The 20732-nt window shown below is 41.1% G+C and overlaps 1 protein-coding gene across 3 annotated transcripts in view; it reads left to right on the top strand.

Annotated features, from left to right (window-relative positions):
- Positions 1-245: 245 nt before the first annotated feature.
- CFAP126 (cilia and flagella associated protein 126) overlaps positions 246-20732 on the top strand; it is a 31534-nt gene continuing 11047 nt past the window's right edge. Inside the window, exon 1 of one of the 3 annotated variants that reach the window (XM_055587340.1) lies at positions 246-798. In XM_055587340.1, the coding sequence (XP_055443315.1) occupies positions 712-798 (87 nt within the window). In that variant the 5' untranslated portion in view covers positions 246-711. The remainder of the gene's footprint in view (positions 799-20732) is intronic. The other 2 variants (XM_055587339.1, XM_055587338.1) reach the window with 2 other exon arrangements.

Here is a 20732-nt window from a genome sequence, read left to right on the forward strand (position 1 = left end):
ATGGGTAGCCGAATTCAAGCAAGCTAAAAAGAAAAAGACACACAATATCATGAGAAGAGAGTAGTCTAGTTATGTAAAGGCGAAGTTATAAACTTTTATTACACAGACAAAGAAGATATGGACACATTAACAAAATTACAAAAACGAGAATTTCTCCAAAAATTAATTGGTAGCGTGATTTCGCCTTCGTACTCCTGGGGGCGTCCAAGCTCCACCTAACCCCTCCTTCCTCGTTTTTTCCCGAAGGCTCCGAGGACCAGCAGCTGGGCAGCGTGCGAGCCAACCAAGACGGCCCGGGATGCCGGGACAGACCCGAAATCTGGGCCCCTGGGCCAGGCGCGCCGAGGAGGAGGACGGCCGACTCCGAGGCAGGAACCGTGCACAAAAGCCACTTTCGTCGCCCTAACTGTTCAACCCTAGAACCCTAACCCAGGACCAGAAGCCTGAGACTTGGGCAAAAAGCGGCCTAGGTTTCCCGGAAGCCTGAGAGGTCCGGTAGCCGCAGCCCGCACGGGGCCCCGCCCGCACTCCCGCCGGCTCGACTCAGCCAGCGGAGGGCCCCGCCCAGCACTTGCCCAGGCCTGCCGCGGTCGGGCCTTCCGGCGAGTCAGGCCTGAGTCAGGACTGGAAAGCTGGAAAGGAGCGACGGTTTCCCGGCATCGGGATCAGCATGACACGATACCAGCCACGCCACACATCGGTGGCAGGGACATGGAGTACAGCGCAGGCAGCGTCCTGCTGGTGTCCCCAGCTAGGCCCCAGGAGCTGGAAATGACTCGGCCTTGTCCTTGCTCCCAGGCGAGTGGTAAGCCCATAGATCTGAACGCTTCTCACTCGTGTGCGTGTTCCAGCCGGGTCCAGTTTACTCAGCTCCTCCAGCTCCACCCTAGTCCCAGCGTTAACTGCAGGTTGACATTTGCCATGGGCACTTGCCATCTACCTCTAGAAGGACTAAATCCTGTGCTGTTGCGCTGCTGACCATCAACACCCCCTTGATGTTGGGAGCAGGAATGAGGCCCTCTGTGCTGGGGTGGGGTGGGGTGGGTGGAGAAAGGAAACTGGCAGGACAGTTCTTTAAATAGATATTTGCAGGAGCCGCCTTTACTAACCCAATTCTTTTTTTTAATTTATTTATGTACTTTTGGCTGTGCTAGGCCTTTGTTGCTGCACATGGGGTTTCTCTAGTTGTGGAGAGCAAAGGCTACTGCTACTCTTCACTGAGGAGCACCGGCTTCAGTAGCTGCGGCGTGTGGGTTCAGTAGTTGTGGTGGCTTAGTCTCTCTTCGGCATGAAATCCTCCCGGACAAGGGATTGAGCCCAGGTTCCCTTCATTGGCAGGCGGATTCTTATCCAATGTACCACCAGGAAAGTCTCATGAACCCAGTTCTTGAATCTACTCATATCTAGAAAATCACTGAAATCCTTCAGGGTGATGACTGTTTTCATGATTAGCAGAAAGCTTCATGGAGACTAGCAGAAACCTGGACAAAAATATGCACTCAATTGCATATATTCCCCTTTCACCAAAATCACGTATATACTGACATTCCTCCTTGCTTCTTCCGAGCAGTTTCTCAGAGGCATCTGCGGTGTTGTTTACAGGCTGCAGTTATTTTGCTATCCCAGTAACTTACAATGTCATTTAACCATTTTAACGATCTTATGAGATAATCATAAGGGTAGTTTTCCAGGTCACATGTCAAAATGTTACAGGTGAGGAAATAAGTTGTAAAGCGACGTGCCTGAGTTTCCGTTCTAGTGATGGAGCTAGACCCAGACCCAGGTCATTTATACTGATTGTCCACAAATCCCTTTTTAAATCAGAGCATCTTGTCCTGGAGTCCTTGGAGGGAGCGACTGTGAGGTTCCAGTTAAACAAGGGAATGTGAGTGCCAGCCCTACCATGGAAGAGGTGGATTGCCTGGCTTCTGACGACAGACTGAGGCAGAGGGGAGACTGAGGTTGGGGTTCCAGCAGTGCTTCTTGCTGCCTTACACACCGCTGCTCTGGCTGTAGCCCTTGTAGAACACTCCCAGATACTCCAATGAAACCCTGAAGGTGGAGCTAGTGCTGGAAGGGCATCTGAGCTTCCCATTTCTGAGGAATGGATTTAAAAATAAAACAAACCCCAAAACCCCTAAGAGTAGGAAGTGAGAACTTGACCCGCCATCTGGTTGAATCCAGTCACACTGGGAGTTGTTGGGGGCAGGGTGGATGGAGAGAGGAATGGTTTCTGAATAGATTCAATTCCCATCTCCTTCCAAGGAAAGACACCTAGACAAGAACAAATATCTTTCGTAGAAGTCCGGGAATGGGACAAGGCAGAGATTTTGCAGCTAAAGGCAAATGAATGGGGTGGGTCCATGGACCTGAGCAATTACTATCAGGTTGGCTAAAGATCCAACAGAATCTGCTGCAACTTAGCACATAGTACCTAGGGACAAGGCCACCCCAACACATCTGAGAGCAGTAAGGTCCCAGATGCCAGCCACAGGCACCTGAGGTTGCCTCTTTTTCTGCTACCTCTAGGCCATGGTAGCACCAGCTTCCCCTAGATGCCACCTGGAGGGGGATAAGAGAGTGTTCTGGTTGTCTATTGCTGTGTAACAAACTATTCCAGGGGTGGGAATTTGGAAAGAGTATGAGGGGAGAGGCAGTTTATCTCTGCTTCTGAATTTCAGCTGAGAAGACTTGGAGGCCAGAGGTGACTTGATGACTGGGGACTGGAATCATCTGAAAAATTATCTATTTCTGCATAATCACTTTAAAATTTAGTGCCTTAAAATAACAATTTATTATTTCTCATGGTTCAGATGTGAATTTGGCTGGAGCCAGAATGATCAGTTTAGCCTTAAGCCTTTCTCCACGTGCCTTTATCTCTGGCAGAGTAACTGGTCTTGTTGCATGGCATGGAGTAGCAAGAGGGAATGCTTCAACCAAGGCAAGCAGAAGCTACAGATCTGTTAAAGCTCTCCTCTGAAAGTTACATATCAGTACTTCCATTCCATTCTGTTGGTCAAAACAGGTCACGGGGCCAACTTGGATTTAAAGAGCGGGGAAATAGACTCCACCTCTTAAAGGGTAGTTTTCCAGGTCACATTTCAAAAGAGTTTATGGGGTGAGAGATATTGCTGTCATCTTTAGAAACACAGTCACCGCTACTACTTAAACAAGAATAAATGCAGAGATTTTTAACTGGACAGTTAAAGTTTCCCCATTTCTCCCCATCTTGTAGGCTACAGGTTTAAGAACAGGTTAGGTCAATTATAACAGAGGCTGCATGTTTTCCTGTGCATTGTTGTTCAGTCACCAAGTCATGTCTGACTCTTCAACCCTGTGAACTGCAGCATGACAGGCTTCCCTGTCCTTCACTATCTCTGGGAGTTTGCTCAAACTCATGTCCATTGAATCAGTGATACCATCCAACCATCTCATCCTCTGTTGCCCACTTCTCCTTGTGCCGTCTCTGAATGTAATGAGTAAATGGTGAGCCCCTACACATGCACAAGCTAGATGTAGAAAAGGCAGAGGAACCAGAGATCAAATTGCCAACACCCGCTGGCTCATAGAAAGAGCAAGAGAATTCCTGAAAAACATCTATTTCTGCTTCATTGACTCCACTAAAGCCTTTGAATGTGTGGATCACAACAAACTGAGGAAAATTCTTAAAGAGATGGGAATACTAGACCACCTGACCTGCCTCCTGAGAAAGCTGTATGCAGGTCAAGATGCAACAATTAGAACCAGACATGGAAAATGGACTGGTTCCAAACTGGGAAAGGATTATGTCAAAGCTGTATATTGCCACTCTGTTTTTTATAACATATGCAGAATACATCATGCAAAATGCTGGGCTGGATTACTCACAAGCTGGAATCAAGATTGCCAGGAGAAATATCAATAACCTCAGAAATGGAGATGATATCCTAATGGCAGAAAACCAAGAGGAACTAAAGAGCCTCTTAATGAAGGTGAAAGAGGAGAGTGAAAACCTGGCTTAAAACTCAACATTTAAAAACCTAAGATCATAGCATCTGGTCCCATCACTACATGGCAAATAGATGGAGAAAAAATGGAAACAGTCACTTTCTTGGGCTCCAAAATCACTGCAGATGGTGAGTGTAGCCATGAAATTAAAAGACGCTTACTCCTTGGAAGGAAAGCTATGACAAACACAGACAGTGTATTAAAAAGCAGAGACATCACTGTCAACAAAGGTCTGTCTCGTCGAAGCTATGGTTTCTCCAGGGGTCATGTAGTAGTGAGAGCTGGACCATAAAGAAGACTGAACACTGAAGAACTTATGCTTTTGAACTGTGGTGCTGGAGAAGACTCTTGAGAGTCCCTTGGAGATCAAACCAGTTAAATGAGGGCTTGAGATTTCAGATTTTGAGAGTCAGTTCCTAGGCAGGTTGATAAGAAGTCCAGGGTCCCCGAGGAGGAGAGAGGAGTCTGGGGTTCTCAAGGAGGAGAAAAGGACAAACTTTTTTTTTCTCTCTACATTCCTTAGTCTTAGTCGCATAAAACATTTTTTCTTTAAGCCCAGAACTGATGATTACACAACAAACAACTCAGGTTAAAACTCTGTACTAAGGATTATAGAACAACAATGTATCCTGTTTGAGGACAGTTTCTCCTTCCTGAAAACCTTCTGGCTAATCCTGTTATCTTAAAATGTAAATTGTGGGAGTGGGTCTAGTAGATCTTTACAAACTTGAGACATTCTTTTGATTTATTTTAATAAGTAATTAAAAAAGTATATGACTCTCTTGCTTAGACTAGTGAGGAGGGCACTCTCCATCCCCCTTCTGATGTCTGTGTCAGAAGCGTTCTCTGTCCCATTTCATACTTTAATAAAACTCTGCTACACAAAAGCTCTTGAGTGATCAAGCCTGGTCCCTGGTCCCAAAGGTAAATCTTCTCCGGAGATCAGGAATCCAACACCGTTCACTGTAAGCTATCAATTTTAGGATCTGGACTTTTAGAAACAGGTCAGTTTGCGAGTTGGAAAACTGATTCTTCAACTTCAGTTCAGTTCAGTTCAGTCACTCAGTCGTGTCTGACTCTTTGTGACCCAATGAATCGCAGCACGCCAGGCCTCCCTCTCCATCACCAACTCCCGGAGTTCACTCAAACTCATGTCCATCAAGTTGGTGATGCCATCCAACCATCTCATCCTCTGTCGTCCCCTACTCTTCCTGCCCCCAATCCCTCCCAGCATCAGGGTCTTTTCCAATGAGTCAGCTCTTCGCATGAGGTGGCCAAAGTACTGGAGTTTCAGCCTCAGCATCAGTCCTTCCAATGAACACCCAGGACTGGTCTCCTTTAGGATGGACTGGTTGGATCTCCTTGCAGTCCAAGGGACTCTCAAGAGTCTTCTCCAACACCGCAGTTCAAAAGCATCAATTCTTTGGTGCTCAGCTTACTTCACAGTCCAGCTCTCACATCCATACATGGCCACTGGAAAAACCATAGCCTTGACTAGACGGACCTTTGTTGGCAAAGTAATGTCTCTGCTTTTGAATATGCTATCTAGGTTGGTCATAACTCTCCTTCCAAGCATCTTTTAATTTCATGGCTGCAATCACCATCTGCAGTGATTTTGGAGCCCCCAAAAATAAAGTCTGACACTGTTTCCACTGTTTCCCCATCTATTTCCCATGAAGTGATGGGACCAGATGCCATGATCTTTGTTGAGCTTTAAGCCAACTTTTTCACTCTCCTCAAGAGGCTTTTTAGTTCCTCTTCACTTTCTGCCATAAGGGTGGTGTCATCTGCATATCTGAGGTTATTGATATTTCTCCCAGCAATCTTGATTCCAGCTTGTGCTTCTTCCAGCCCAGCTTTTCTCATTATGTACTCTGAATATACGTTAAATAAGCAGGGTGACAATATGCAGCCTTGACGAACTCCTTTTCCTATTTGGAACCAGTCTGTTGTTCCATGTCCAGTTCTAACTGTTGCTTCCTGACCTGCATATAGGTTTCCCAAGAGGCAGGTCAGGTGGTCTGGTATTCCCATCTCTTTCCAACAGTTTATTGTGATCCACACAGTCCAAGACTTTGGCGTAGTCAATAAAGCAGAAATAGATGTTTTTCTGGAACTCTCTTGCTTTTTCCATGATCCAGCGGATGTTGGCAATTTGATCTCTGGTTCCTCTGCCTTTTCTAAAACCAGCTTGAACAACTGGAAGTTCACAGTTCACGTATTGCTGAAGCCTGGCTTTGAGAATTTTGAGCATTACTTTACTAGCATGTGAGATGAGTGCAACTGTGCGGTAGTTTGAGCATTCTTTGGCATTGCCTTTCTTTGGGATTGGAATGAAAACTGACCTTTTCCAGTTCTGTGGCTGAGTTTTCCAAATTTGCTGGCATTCTTCAATTTAACTGGCTGTATATCTTGGACATACTGTTTAAGCTTCCTATGTTTCAATTTTCTCATATACAAAATGTACTAATATTATTCTCACTTTACATGGGGCTTGCAAAACTTAAGTTTAAAAACTTTGGCTTTAATAGCTCAAAAATTTTGATGATTGTGAGAGTGAAAACTTTGATCTAGACTTTTTAGGCAGTCAGTGACTTGGCCTTATTTCTGACAAAAGAAGAAGGGGAGGATAAAATTTGGGAGTGGTCTGAGGCAGTATGTTCTTGGAGAAGAGGACATTTGAGTGATTCATGCATGTGAAAAGGAGGGACACAGAACTCTGGAGAGGTGTGTTCCTCCTGGTACTTAAAATTAGACCTGAGATCTAATCCTAGCATCATTCATTAGTACCTAGTCTCATTATTTTTTGGCAGTCTTGAGTAGAGTTCACTTTACACATTACTTTAAAAAATTTTTCTTATTGTAAAATACATATAAAATTTATCATCTTAGATGAACCCTTAAAAGGGTACAGTTCATATTGTTGTGTGACCATCACCCTTATCCATTTCCAGAATTCTTTTCATCTTGCAAAACTGAAACTCTGTACCTATTAAACAATATCTCCCCATCCCCATTACCTGTGCCCCCCCAGCCCCCATCTGTAGAATTCTACTTTCTGCTTCTGTGATGTTTGATCATTAACTACCTCATATAAATGGAATCAGTATTTTCAGTATTTTTCTTTTTGTGACAGGCTTATTTCATTTAGCATAATGTCTTCAAGGTTTGTTCAATGTTATAGCATATGTCAGAATTTCATGCTTTTTTAGGGCTAGTAATATTTCATTGTATAAACTTCACATTACTTTTTGTTATATCAAGAACTTTGGCCCTTTATAACATGTTTCTTATATTTTTCACACAGGAAGGGTCACCATACATAGTCAGGTCAGTGTTTTCCCTCTAGGATTTCAGTTCACCTTTTCAAAGGAGGAAGTGAAGGCAGAACAAAGACAGGAGTGGCAACGGACTAAAATAATCATTCAAATGAGTAGTTATTTCCTGGACAGTATTCCCGGCTAGATCTGTAACACAGCAGGCCCCCAGAGCTAAAGTAAGGAGTTAGATTTGGGGAAAGGGGGTTATTGACTCATATATTTATTGGTAACAGCTTTATTGAGATATAATTCATAGACCATACAATTAATTCATTTAATGTTATTTAATTCATTCATTTAACTTCATGACTTTTCACATATTCAGATTTGTATAACTGTTATCACAAAATCTTAGAAAATTTTCATAGTCCCTGAAAGAAATCTTGTACCAATTTGCCATCATCCCCAGTTCCCTCCTCAGCCCTGTGCAACCGTTAATCTACTTTCTGTCCATACAGAGATGCTTGTTCTGGAAATTTCATGTAAATGAAATCATATAATATGTGGTTCTTTGTGACTGGCCTCTTTCACTTAGCTCAAGGTTCATCCATGTTGTAGTATGTATAGATAATTCATTTCTTTGCTTACTAGATGAGAGAAATAATAGCAGGAATTCACTTCTTTTTATTATTCAATAATATTCCATTCTGTTGATTATACTGCATTTTATCTACTCATCAGTTTTTGGACATTAGAGTTGTTCCTATTTTTTAGCTATTATGAGTATTGCTGCTTTGAATTCTCATGTCTAAATTATGTGGGCCTATGTTTTAATTTCTCTTAGGTATATACCTAGAGGTGGATTTTTTAAAAATATTTTTATTTTATATTGGAGTATAGTTGATTTATAATGTTGTGTCAGTTTTAGACAAACAGCTGAGTGATTCAGTTATACACATATCCCTTCTTTTTCAGATTCTTTTCCCATATATGTTGTTACAGAATACTGAGTACAGTTTTCTGTGCTATACAGTAAGTCCTTGTTGATTATCTGTTTATATACATATGTGTGTGTGTGTATATGTGTGTGTATGTGTATATATGTGTGTGTGTGTATGTATGTGTATATATATGTGTGTGTGTGTATGTATGTGTATATATATATATAGAGAGAGAGAGTAGTGTGTACACGTTAATCCCAAACTCCTAATTTATCCTTCTCCTGCAAGGAGTTAGGTTTTATAGGACCAGAGAATGAATTTAGGAAACTAAACTACCTGTTCACTTCTTTTTGTATTCTTATTTAAAACTATAAAGGAGGTTGGAGATACATGCTGAGGTGGCAAGCACTGAACGTTGTCTACAAGCCACCGTGAGACAGAGAGGGGAAGGATGGCACACATTTTTAGCAACTGGAACAGATGCTAGGAGAGTTTCTACTCTAAAGGCGTTTTCCTCTGAGTAGTTCCCACTCTGTGAGGTCAGATGAGACCCTGGACAGCCCAGAACACAAGGACCCTCCCCCCGTATCCCCACAGACCCCTGTCAGTGTGGGCTAGTCTCTGATTCTCCTCCCCTGCCAGGACCGGACCGTGCCAGTGCCTTTCCCCATGTCAGCCTCCGAGGAGGCAGACCTTTCACACATCTGACCCCAAGCGCCAGTGGGTCTCTGGGAGAGCTGCCTGGAGTTCACCGCATCACACCTTATCTGGCTCAGGAGAATCACTCTTCATCTACTCATCACTGTTTCTCACCCAGATTTTCCCCTAAAGCAACTCCTTGGGGGGAGCTATTTCCCTGAGTACACAGCGACCCTGACATATTAATCACGTCTTTCTGGGCAGAGGTGGTGGCAATCCTCCAACAAGAAGTTGAAGTTCCTTCCCTGTTCTGGGTTGAACAACTAGATTTTCTTGGCTCTTATGGTCAGTCTCTCATGATTGGCCCCACTCCACACCCAACCCCATCCCGGCTTCCTTTTATTTATTTTTTTAAATTAATTATTTTAATTGGAGGCTAATTACTTGACAATATTGTAGTGATTTTTGCCGTACATTGACATGAATCACCAGCTTCCTTTTAAAACTTGACTTTGTCCCTGACTCTGGACTTTAATACTGACGTCATTTAAGGATTTGGAGACAATGGGCAAAATATTTCTTCCTTTGTAGTGTAGGCGGACTAGTTGGAAAACTAATCTCCACTAGAGGGAGACTTCATCTTAAGAAAGAAAACGATATGAAATTTGTGATGTTTAACGGAAGTAGATAAAATATAGAACATGTAGCTGCTGCTGCTGTTGCTAAGTTGCTTCAGTCGTGTCCGACTCTGTGCGACCCCAGAGACAGCAGCCCACCAGTCTCCCCTGTCCCTGGGATTCTCCAGGCAAGAACACTGGAGTGGGTTGCCATTTCCCTCTCCAATGCATGAAAGTGAGAAGTGAAAGTGAAGTCGCTCAGTTGTGTCCGACTCCTAGTGACCTCATGGACTGCAGCCCACCAGGCTCCTCCATCCATGGGATTTTCCAGGCAAGAGTACTGGAGTGGGGTGCCGTAATTCATTTATATAGCTGTTGCATTTAGCCAACTATCTCTTCTTTTAAAAAAAAAAAAAAAAGCTGTTATTTCCACATTATTTTCACAATGATAATTCTTTTTATGTAGGAATAACTTTTTGTTTTTAACTTAATTTTGTAATTATGTAAAATATTTACATAATTACTTAAATATTTACATAATTTACTTCCCTGGTAGCTCAGATGGTAAAAGCCTCTGCCTACAATGCAGGAGACCTGGGTTCTATCCCTGGGTCAGGAAGATTCCTTGGAGAAGGAAATGGCAGCCCACTCCAGTATTCTTGCCTAGAAAATCCCATGGACAGAGAAGCCTGGTAGGCTACAGTCCATGGGCTTGCAAAGAGTCGGACATGACTGAGCGACTTCACTTTCTTTCACTTTTCTTTAATTTTATAATTATATACAATATTTACGTATTTTTCATATGTAATATTTGGGGGGCTTCCCTGGTGGTTCAGTTGGAAAAGAATCCGTCTGCAATGAGGGAGACCTGGGTTTGATTCCTGGGTTAGGAAAATCCTCTGGAGAAGGGAAAGGCTACCCACTCCAATACTCTTGCCTGGAGAATTCCATGGACAGAGAAGTCTAGTGGGCTACTGTCCACGGGGTCGCAGAGTCGGACACGACTGAGTGACTAAACACACGCACAAAATATTTACATGGTTCTAAAATCAACTGTACAGAACAAAGTATATTCAAACAAGTTTATCTTCTGTCTTTTCTGCATTATTTCTCCTCTCCCTCTCTCTCTCTAAAGGTAATCACTAATCATATCACTTATTTTTCCTACATTGTTTTTTCTATTAGAAAGACATGTGTTTATCAGTTCAGTTCAGTCAGGCAGCTCAGTCATGTCCGACCCTTTGCGACCCCATGACTTTAGCATGCCAGGCTTCCCTGTTCATCACCAACTCCTGGAGATTGCTCAGACTCATGTCCATCGAGTAAGTGATGCCATCTAAACATCTCATCCTCTGTCGTCCCCTTCTCCTCCCGCCTTCAATCTTTCCCAGCATCAGAGTCTTTCCTAATGAGTCAGTTCTTCCCATCAGGTGGCCAAAGTATTGGAGTTTCAGCTTCAGCATCAGTCCTTCCAATGAATATTCAGGACTGATTTCCTTTATGATGGACTGGTTGGATCTCCTTGCTGTCCAAGGGACTCTCAAGAGTCTCCTTCAACACCACAGTTCAAAAGCATCAATTCTTTGGCACTAAGCTTTCTTTATAGTCCAACTCTCACATCCATACATGATGACTGGAAAAACCATAGCTTTGACTAGACGGAACTTTGTTGGCAAAGTAATGTCTCTGCTTTTTAATATGCTGTCTAGGTTGATCATAACTTTTCCAAGGAGCAAGCGTCTTTTAATTTCATGGCTGCAGTGATTTTTGGAACCCAGAAAAATAAAGTCAGCCACTGTTTCCACATCTGTTTGCCATGAAGTGATGGGACCAGATGCCATGATCTTAGTTTTCTGAATGCTGAGTTTTAAGCCAACTTTTCCCTCTCCTCTTTCACTTTCTTCAAGAGGCTCTTTAGTTCCTCTTCGCTTTCTGCCCTAAATGTGGTATCATCTGCACATCTGAGGTTATTGATATTTCTCTGGCAGTCTTGATTCCAGCTTGTCCTTCATCCAGTCCAGCATTTCTTATGATGTACTCAGCATATAAGTTAAAGCAGGGTGACAATATACAGCCTTGACGTACTCCTTTCCAGATTTGGAACCAGTCTGTTGTTCCATGTCCAATTCTAACTGTTGCTTCTTGACCTGTATACAGATTTCTCAGGAGGCAGAGCAGGTGGTCTGGTATTCCCATCTCTTTAAGAATTTTCCACAGTTTGTTGTGGTCCACACAGTCAAAGGCTTTGGCCTAGTCAATAAAGCAGAAGTAGATGTTTTCTGGAATTGTCTTGCTTTTTCAATGATCCAGCAGATATTGGCAATTTGATCTCTGGTTCCTCTGCCTTTTTTAATATCTCCTTTTAAATATAAACAATAGCACACTATTCACATGTCCTCCACCTTTCTTTATTCACTTTAAAGTATTTCTTGGCGATCACTCCATAGCAGCGTCTTCCTCACTGCTTTTTTACAGTAAAAAGTACTGTATAGTACTCCTTTGTGTGGAGGTACCATATTACTGACAGACAGTTGGGTTGTTTCCAGTCTGTAGCTATTACAAATAATGTTGTATACAATAGTGTACACTTTTCATACTTCTGTTAGAGTATCTTTGGGATGGAGTTCTAAAAATGGATTGCTTAATTAAAAGGCCCTGATAATCATGCTAGTTAGATACTGTCAAAGTCTCCATGTGGAGGCTGTACCATTTTACATTTCCGTACTCAGCATATGAGAATGCCTGTTTCCTCACAGACTCATCAACAGAGTAAGTTATCAAAATTTTGGATGTATTCAGTCTCATGGGTAAGATGTGCTATCTCCATGTACTTTTAATTTCCATGTTTTTAAAATTATGAGCAATACTGAACATTTTTCATATGGTTAACAGAAATGTGTATGTCTTTCTCTGTGATAGGCTCATTTTATCAATTCATCTGTGGAGATGAGCATACATTTTCGTTTTTACCTTGGATCCATTAATATGATTAACTACATTAATGAATTTCCTTTGACTCTCCAGTTTTGCATCCATGGAGTATATTATCCACTTGTTTATGATACAAATTTTTTAATGTACTATTGGCTTCTGTTTACTAATATCTTATTTAAGATTTTTATATCAGTATTAGCAAGTGAAGTTGATCTATAGTGTTTTTTGTTTAGCCTTTGTCATGATTCCAAAATTTAGGTTTGGGAATCAATATTACACTCACTTCGGAAAATGAATTTGAAAATGTTCCTCTTTTGCCATGTTCTAAAATAGCTTGAAAAGCTAAGGATTTATTTTTTTAGGTTTGATATTATCTTCTGTGAAACTATCTGGGTCTGTTTTCTTTTATGGGATAACTCTAATCAGTTTCTCTAATTCTTTTATGTTAAACGGTCTGTTTTTACTTTGTGTCCACATGAATCAATTCTATTAAATTGGGATTTTACACAAAATTATATACTTAATATAGATTTTCAAACATATTTACATAGACTATTTTAAAAGTTCCTCTTCTATGTCTCTTTCTTTCTAGTTTTATGTATTTGTGGTGAAATTCCCCCCTCCCTGTTTTTTGAGTAGTTCAGCTAAGAAGTTGTCAATTTAGTTTTTTCAAAGAAACATTTTTGGATTTATTTTTTAGTTCTACTTTTGTTGTTGTTTTCAAACCCGTCAGTCACTGACTCTCTTTTGACTAATTTCTTCTTTTTGCTGTTATTTGGTTTGCTTTGCTTTTTCCCCTAGTTTTTTGAGTCATAATGTTTATTCATTTATTTTTGCTTTTAAACTTTTATTCATTTATCATTATAAATCTTTCTCTGACAGCTGTTTTAACTATTTCCCATAGTTCTTGTTTTCATTATTAACATTTTCAATTTGTTTTGCATTTCTCCTTTGACCCAGAAGTGGTTAACAGCAGGTTTTTAAATTTCCCACTTGGAAATTTAAATTGGACTTTATTGAGATATTTTTTCTGTGGCCAAAAATGTTTCCAGGTGGCACAGGTGGTAAAGAATCTGCCAGTGTAGGAGACTCAAGAGACTTGGATCCCTGGGTCAGAAGGAAATGGCAACCCACTCCAGCATTTCTTGCCTGGAAAATTCCAAGGACAGAGGAGCCTGGTGGGCTGAAGTCTGTGGGGTCACAAAGAGTCGGACATGCCTGAGCACACACATGCCGTGCCAGAAGATGAATGGACCACGTTTCTGTGATTTTTGTGATTCCTTTATATGCATTTGTTGGTGTGTGTGGGGGTCCATATTCTCTATTATCAACTTTCAGAGTTTAATATATTTTAAATGTGCCTTATTTATTGTGTTGTTTAGGTTGTCTGTATCTGTACTAATTTCTTGTCATTTTCTCTCCCTAGATCTGAGAGATTTGTTAAAGTTCCTATTATTATTAATGTGTTTCTGTTTCTCCCATTTTAAGTATAATTTTTCTGATCTTTTAATTGTGGTAAAAATTTCTTTATTTCTTTTAAACCTTTTAAGTCAGAATCCTACTTTCTTGGATAATCACAATTGCAACCCCTGCTTAAATTACAGAAAAAATTCTGGTACATTTTTAGTCATTTATTTTTAGGCTTCCTGAATCTCTTCGATTTAGATATATTTCTTTTATACAGCATAGTGTTCGACTTTGCTTTGGTAGTCAATACGAAACTCATTTTAACAGGTGAGGTAAGCTTATTTATATATTTACTGATGTAGTCAATATGTCTGGCCTTAGATCCGCCTTACTTTTTTTCAAAAGTTGTTTATTTGTGGTTGCGCTGAGTCTGTGTTGCTGCGTGCAGGCTTTCTCTAGTAGCTGAGAGTGGGGCCACTCTGACTGGGATGTGAGGGCCTCTCCCTGCACTGGAGTTCCTTGTTTTGGCGCATGTGCTCTGAGAGCATAGGCTTCAGTGGCTGTGGCCTGGGGGCTCAGCAGTTCTGGGGTAAAAACAGGCTTAGTTGCTGTGTGGCATGTGGAATCTTCCCCCACCAGGGATCGAACTAGTGCCCCTGCATTGCATGGCAGATTCTTATCCACTGTACTACCAGGGAAGTCCTGCCTTACGGTTTTATGTTACATATTTTTTGTATATTTAGGTCTCTCACCATATGATCTATTTCATTTGCTTCCTCCCTCCTTTTAAACATATCTTCTGATATTTAAAAGAGTTTATATTTTTGTTCTAATGGTTACCTTTATCCTAATACTTTTATTATGTAATACGTAAGTTCTGTCTCTTTTTGGCTATTGTCTATATGCGCATGTGAGATGATCGAAAATGTATATATTGGTCTCTGCCCACGTTTTTCCCACACAGCTCCTGACCCTGGTAAATACCTACGTAATAAAGGCTCTAGGAGCATCTTTTATGCTAACATTTGGTGTTTGATCCTGGTTCCTAATAGAGTGCTTGGAATTTCCTGGGTAATAGGGGTGCTTTTGTTCCCAGTGAGGTGATTCTTGGGGGGCTCCTAGATGAAAGCTGGTCACAGAAAGACCAAACTGTGATTAGAGACTTAGAATTCAACCGCACCCCCATTCTCTGTATAAGGGAGAGATGCTGGAAGTGGAGTTAAGGATGGATTAGGCCTGTGTGATAAAGCCTCCATGGAAATCCCAATAAGATAAGTAAGGTTTGGAGAGTTTCCAGGGAGAGTGGCAGGCCTGCAGAGGATATGGGAGCTCCACACTGCTTCCCACACACCTTTCCTGAGCATCTCTTCCATCTGGAGGTTCATCAGTATCCTTTATCATATTCTTTTAAAGAAATTTTATTTTGGCTGTTCTGGGTCCTTGTGGCAGCACACAGGCTCTTTGTTGCATCATCCGGACTTCTCTTTTTGTGCCACGCAGACTTAGCTGCTCTGTGGCACGTGGGATCTTAGTTGACCGACCAGGGATTGAACCCAAGTCCCTTGCACTGCATGGTGGATTCTTCACCACTAGACTACCAGGGAAGTCCCCTGTCATTGCCTTTTATAAAAAGCAGTAAAGAGTACTTTCTTGAGTTCCGTGAGCCATTCTAGCAAATTACCTAAACTCAAGGAGGGGATTATGGGAATCTCTGACTTACAGCTGATTGATCAGAAGCACAAGTAGCAACCTGGACTTGGCAATTGGGATCTGAAGGGTAGGAGGGCAGGCAGTCTTGTGGGACTGAGCCCTTAACCTGTGGGGTCTGATGTTGTCACCAGATATTATCTCCTTGAGCTAAATTGTAGGATACCCAGCTTGTGTCATGGAATTACTTGTATGGGTAACCCCCCCCCCCCCCCCCGATCTGGTGTCAAAAGTGTTAATGAGATAGTAGTGTGAGAGTAAAGGAGGACTGGAGTTTTTCCTAATATAGAGAGCAATATTGAAAAACTACCTAGGAATCTCTTAACCCCACCTCTCCACCTGCCCACCTATTGAATTCCTCTAGCATCTTCATATGTGGTACTTAGTGTGTGTGGACTCAGTCACGTCCAACTCTTTGCAGCCCCATTGCAGGAAAGAAAATAGGGTCAGAAATTTGTAATCTATAGAGAATTTTTGAAATCGTTTCTATATTTGCAGCCATCCATTTTTTCAGTATTTACTGTGTACACAACTGTGTCTTCAGTTCCTATAAAAATATATAGAAAACAGGAAGTTTAAATAGTTCAAAGTCGGGCCAATAGCAGGTTGGATAAGATCCTGTTAGCTCAGGAAAACAGGCAAAAGCCAAGCCTCCACTCTAAGACCCATCATCACCTGCCCCAATGAAATAGCATGCAGGGCACTTTGGAGCCATCTGGAAGAAACCTTCAAGAGCTGTTTGCTAAACTATGTAATAGATGAGATGATACCACTTTAATGGTAGAAAGTGAAGAGGAACTAAAGAGCCTCTTGATGAAGTGAAAGAAGAGAGTGAAAAGCTGGCTTGAAATTCAATATTCAAAAAACTAAGATCACAGCATCTGGTCTCATCACTTCAAGAAAAAAATAGATGGGGAAAAAGTGGAAGCAGTGACAGATTTTATTTTCTTGGGTTCCAGTATCACTGTGGAAGGTAACTGCAGCCATGAAATTAAAAGACACTTGCTCCTTGGAAGAAAAGCTATGACAAATGTAGACAGCATATTAAAAAGTAGAGACATCACTCTGCCAACAAAGATACATATAATCAAAGTTAAGGCTTTTCCAGTAGTCATGTATAAATGTGAGAGTTGTACCATAAAGAAAGCTGAGTGCTGAAGAATTGATGCCTTAGGATTGTGGTGCTGGAGAAGACTCTTGAGAAGCTGAAGCTCCAATCCTTTGGCTACTTGATGCAAAGAGCTGACTCATTAGAAAAGAACCTGATGTTGGGAAAGACTGAGGGTAAAAGGAGAAGAGGGCGACAGAGGATGAGATGTTTAGATAGCATCTCGGACTCAATGCACATGAACCCGAGCAAACTGGGGGGTGGGAAGGACAGGATTCCTGGCGTGCTGCAGTCCATGGGGTCTCTAATAGTCGGACACGACTTTGCGACTGAACAACACAACCAAGTTTTTACTATTGAGGCTACTAATGATTCTTCTGGTTTTAAAATTGCCATGGGGGGAATTCCCTGGCCATCCAGTGGTTAGGACTCTGAGATTTCACTGCCAAGGGCCTGGGTTCAATTCCTGGTTGGGGAACTAAGATCCTGCAAGCTGCATGACAAAAAAAGGGGGGAAAAATTGCCATAGGAAGTAAAAATACACTGAAAGTTCAAGTAGAAACTTTTGACTGTTACCAATTAGAAAGCACTAAATGAGATAGTTTACCTAACAATGCAAATTTTTCTTTAATGTCTGGGAAGAGATGCAGGATAAAAGCAAACTTGAAGATCTAACCAATCTATCAAGGCCTCAAGATCTCTGATACATGTTTGGAGAGGGAATGACCTCTAGAAGGCAATTTGGCAGTATCTATCAAATTGTACATAACTTTTGACTTCACAATCTTATTTCTATAAATTTATCATACAAATATACTCACACAATGAAAAATAACACATGTACAAAGTTAGTCATTGCTGCATTGTGATAGCAAAAGTTTAAAAACAAACTAAATGTTCAACAACAGGAAACTGGTTAGATAAATTATAATACATCATCAGTGTGATACTATGCAGCTGTAAAATAAGCAAGGAAGGTCTTTAGCACTAATATTTAATGATTTTCAAAGTATATCTTTTGATCTTAAAAATGAAATAGTATGTATGCTGTGATATATGAAAAAGGTAATGAATAAAATATATTTTTCTATGTATTATTTCTATCCTTTAAAAAATTTGTTTTATTTTTATTTCATTTTGTGAGGCATGTGGGATTTCAGTTCCCTAATCAAAGAACAACTGTGCCCCTTGCATTGGGAGCATGGAGTCTTAACCACTAGACCGCCAGGAAATCCCTACTATTTCTATTCTTGAATATGCACAAAAGCATGGAAAACTACACAGAAAACTGATAACTGACTGTGGGAAAGTTATTACCTATTTTTTTTAAAAGAAGATCTGCTGCTTCAAAGCAAAAGTTTTACCTTCTATGGTCTCTCTCCACTTAAACTAACCAGCATTCTTTCTGTTCTTCCCATTCTCTCCTACTGTATTAGTTAAGACTCTTTCTTACAAGGTTGAAAGAAAGGTGTGAACCCAAGTTATCTCAGGATGGTGGCTGTCAGTGAGGAAGCAAATCAGTTGGCTGACTTGCAGAGGAAAAAGAAATGGAGGGAAAAAAATCTCCCTTCCTGATCATGTTCTATCGTCCAGATTCTAATACCCTCTGAGACCCAAACTATACTATCTACTTTTGAAATCTGTTATAAATATCCTATAACTTTATAATAAATTCCCCCTTTTCTGTTTCAGGTAACCTGAATATGTACTTCTTTTTACTGGGCAGTCTTGAGCCAATGATAATGCTAAAATTATTGAACACTCACTATGCATCAAGCACCTACTAGGCATGTTATGTATGTTTAATGCTCAAAACTAAAATTATGCTCATTTCACACCATAAGGGTACTCAGATCCAGGAAGATCAACTAACTTATCCAAAGTCACACATTTAGGCAGAGCTAGAATTTAATCCATGCAATCTGATTCCAGTGCTCAAGGTGGTAGCTGCCCTCAATTATACAGTTTATACATTTCCTCTAGACACAAAGTAAGTTTGTTGTTCAATGGCAGATGATCCCAATCCAAATAAAAGATTTCCTAATGGTCTAAAGAACAGTATGAAAAGGCAAAAAGATAGGACACTGAAAAATGAACTCCCCAGGTCAGTAGGTGCCCAATATGCTAGTGGAGATCGGTGAAGAAATAACTCCAGAAAGAATGAAGAGACAGAGCCAAAGCAAAAACAATACCTAGTTGTGGATGTGACTGGTAATGAAAGTAAAGTCTGATGCTGTAAAAAACAATAATGCATAGGAACCTGGAATGTTAAGTCCATGAATCAAGGTAAATTGGAAGTGGCCAAACAAGAGATGGCAAGAGTGAACATCCACATTTTAGGAATCAGTGAACTAAAATGGACTGGAATGCGTGAATTTAACTCAGATAACCATTATATCAACTACTGTGGGCAAGAATCCCTTAGAAGAAACGGAATAGCCCTCATAGTCAACCAAAGAGTCTGAAATGCAGTACTTGGATGCAGTCTCAAAAATGACAGAATGATCTCTGTTTGTTTCCAAGGCAAACCATTCAGTATCACAGTAATCCAAGTCTATGCCCCAACCAGTAATGCTGAAGAAGCTGAAGTTGAACGGTTCTATGAAGACCTACAAGACCTTCACAAAAATCTAAAAGACGTCCTTTTCATTATAGGGGACTGGAATGCAAAAGTAGGAAGTCAAGAGATATCTGGAGTAACAGGAAAGTTTGGCCTTGGAGTACAAAATGAAGCAGGGCAAAGGCTAACAGAGTTTTGCCAAGAGAACACACTGGTCATAGCAAACACCTTCTTCCAACAACACAAGAGAAGACTCTATACATGGACATCACCAGATGGTCAACACCAAAACCAGATTGATTATATTCTTTGCAGCCAAAGATGGAGAAGCTCTATACAGTCAGCAAACACAAGACCGGGAGCTGACTGTGGTTCAGATCATGAACTCCTTATTGCCAAATTCAGATTTAAATTGAAGAAAGTAGGCAAAACCACCTGACCTAAATCTAATCCCTTAAAATTATACAGTGGAAGTGAGAAATAGATTCAAGGGATTAGACCTGATAGACAGAGTACCTGATGAACCATGGATGGAGGTTCATGACATGGTACAGGGGGCAGTGATCAAGACCATCCCCAGGAAAAAGAAATGCAAAAAGGCAAAATGGTTGCTGAGGAGGCCTTACAGATAGCTGAGAAGGGAAGAAACACTAAAGGCAAAGGAGAAAAGGAAAGATATACCCATTTGAATGCAGAGTTCCAAAGAATAGCAAAGAGAGATAAGAAAGCCTTCCTCAGGAGAAGGAAATGGCAAGCCACTCCAGTGTTCTTGCCTGGAGAATCCCAGGGATGGGGGAGCCTGATAGGCTGCAGTCCATGGGGTTGCACAGAGTCAGACACGACTGAAGCGACTTAGCAGCAGCAGCAGACAACTGTGTGGTATTATTATTGGCTCCATTTTAAAGACGAAAACAGCACCAAACATAACCAACTCAGCACCAAACATAACCAACTTGTCTAAAGTCACCTCTGTGGTACGTGGCAGAGTGCAGAGCTGAAACTTGGCAGTCTGATTCCAGGGTTTGTGCTTGTAATAGTAACAGAATAGCAGTGGAGCAATGGTAATAACAAAAACAACCCCCCACCCCTCAACCCAAATGGGGTTTCAGAAATGGAAGAGATACAAAGACAACAGTCAACACCAAAGAGACAAGGAAATACTGCAACCCCCTCTTCCTCCCTTCCTCCTATCACTTTATCATATGAGTCACCAGGGAAGCTCTCCTACCACTACTAGAGAATGCTTTTGTAATTGGTGGTGGTAGAATTCTCTAGTTATATATAACAATTTATTGGTATCCGCTGTAGATGGGGAGAAGGGTCAAGTTGGTATAACGTTTGTACTTAAAAGAATGATGATGATTGAAAAAAGAATTGCCATGCTGATGATTATGATCTTTTTGCAGTGTTTCCGCCATATCCTCCTAAGAATCTTCATTGTTTGGGGGGATTCTTTGGCCTGAAATAAATAAACAAATTTCATGATTTCAAAAAAAAAAGAAAGCCTTCCTCAGTGATCAGTGCAAAGAAATAAGAGGAAAACAATAGAATGGGAAAGACTAGAGATCTCTT

Source organism: Bubalus kerabau, chromosome 6, assembly GCF_029407905.1.
Source record: "Bubalus kerabau isolate K-KA32 ecotype Philippines breed swamp buffalo chromosome 6, PCC_UOA_SB_1v2, whole genome shotgun sequence".
In the NCBI taxonomy this organism is placed as follows: Eukaryota; Metazoa; Chordata; class Mammalia; order Artiodactyla; family Bovidae; genus Bubalus; species Bubalus kerabau.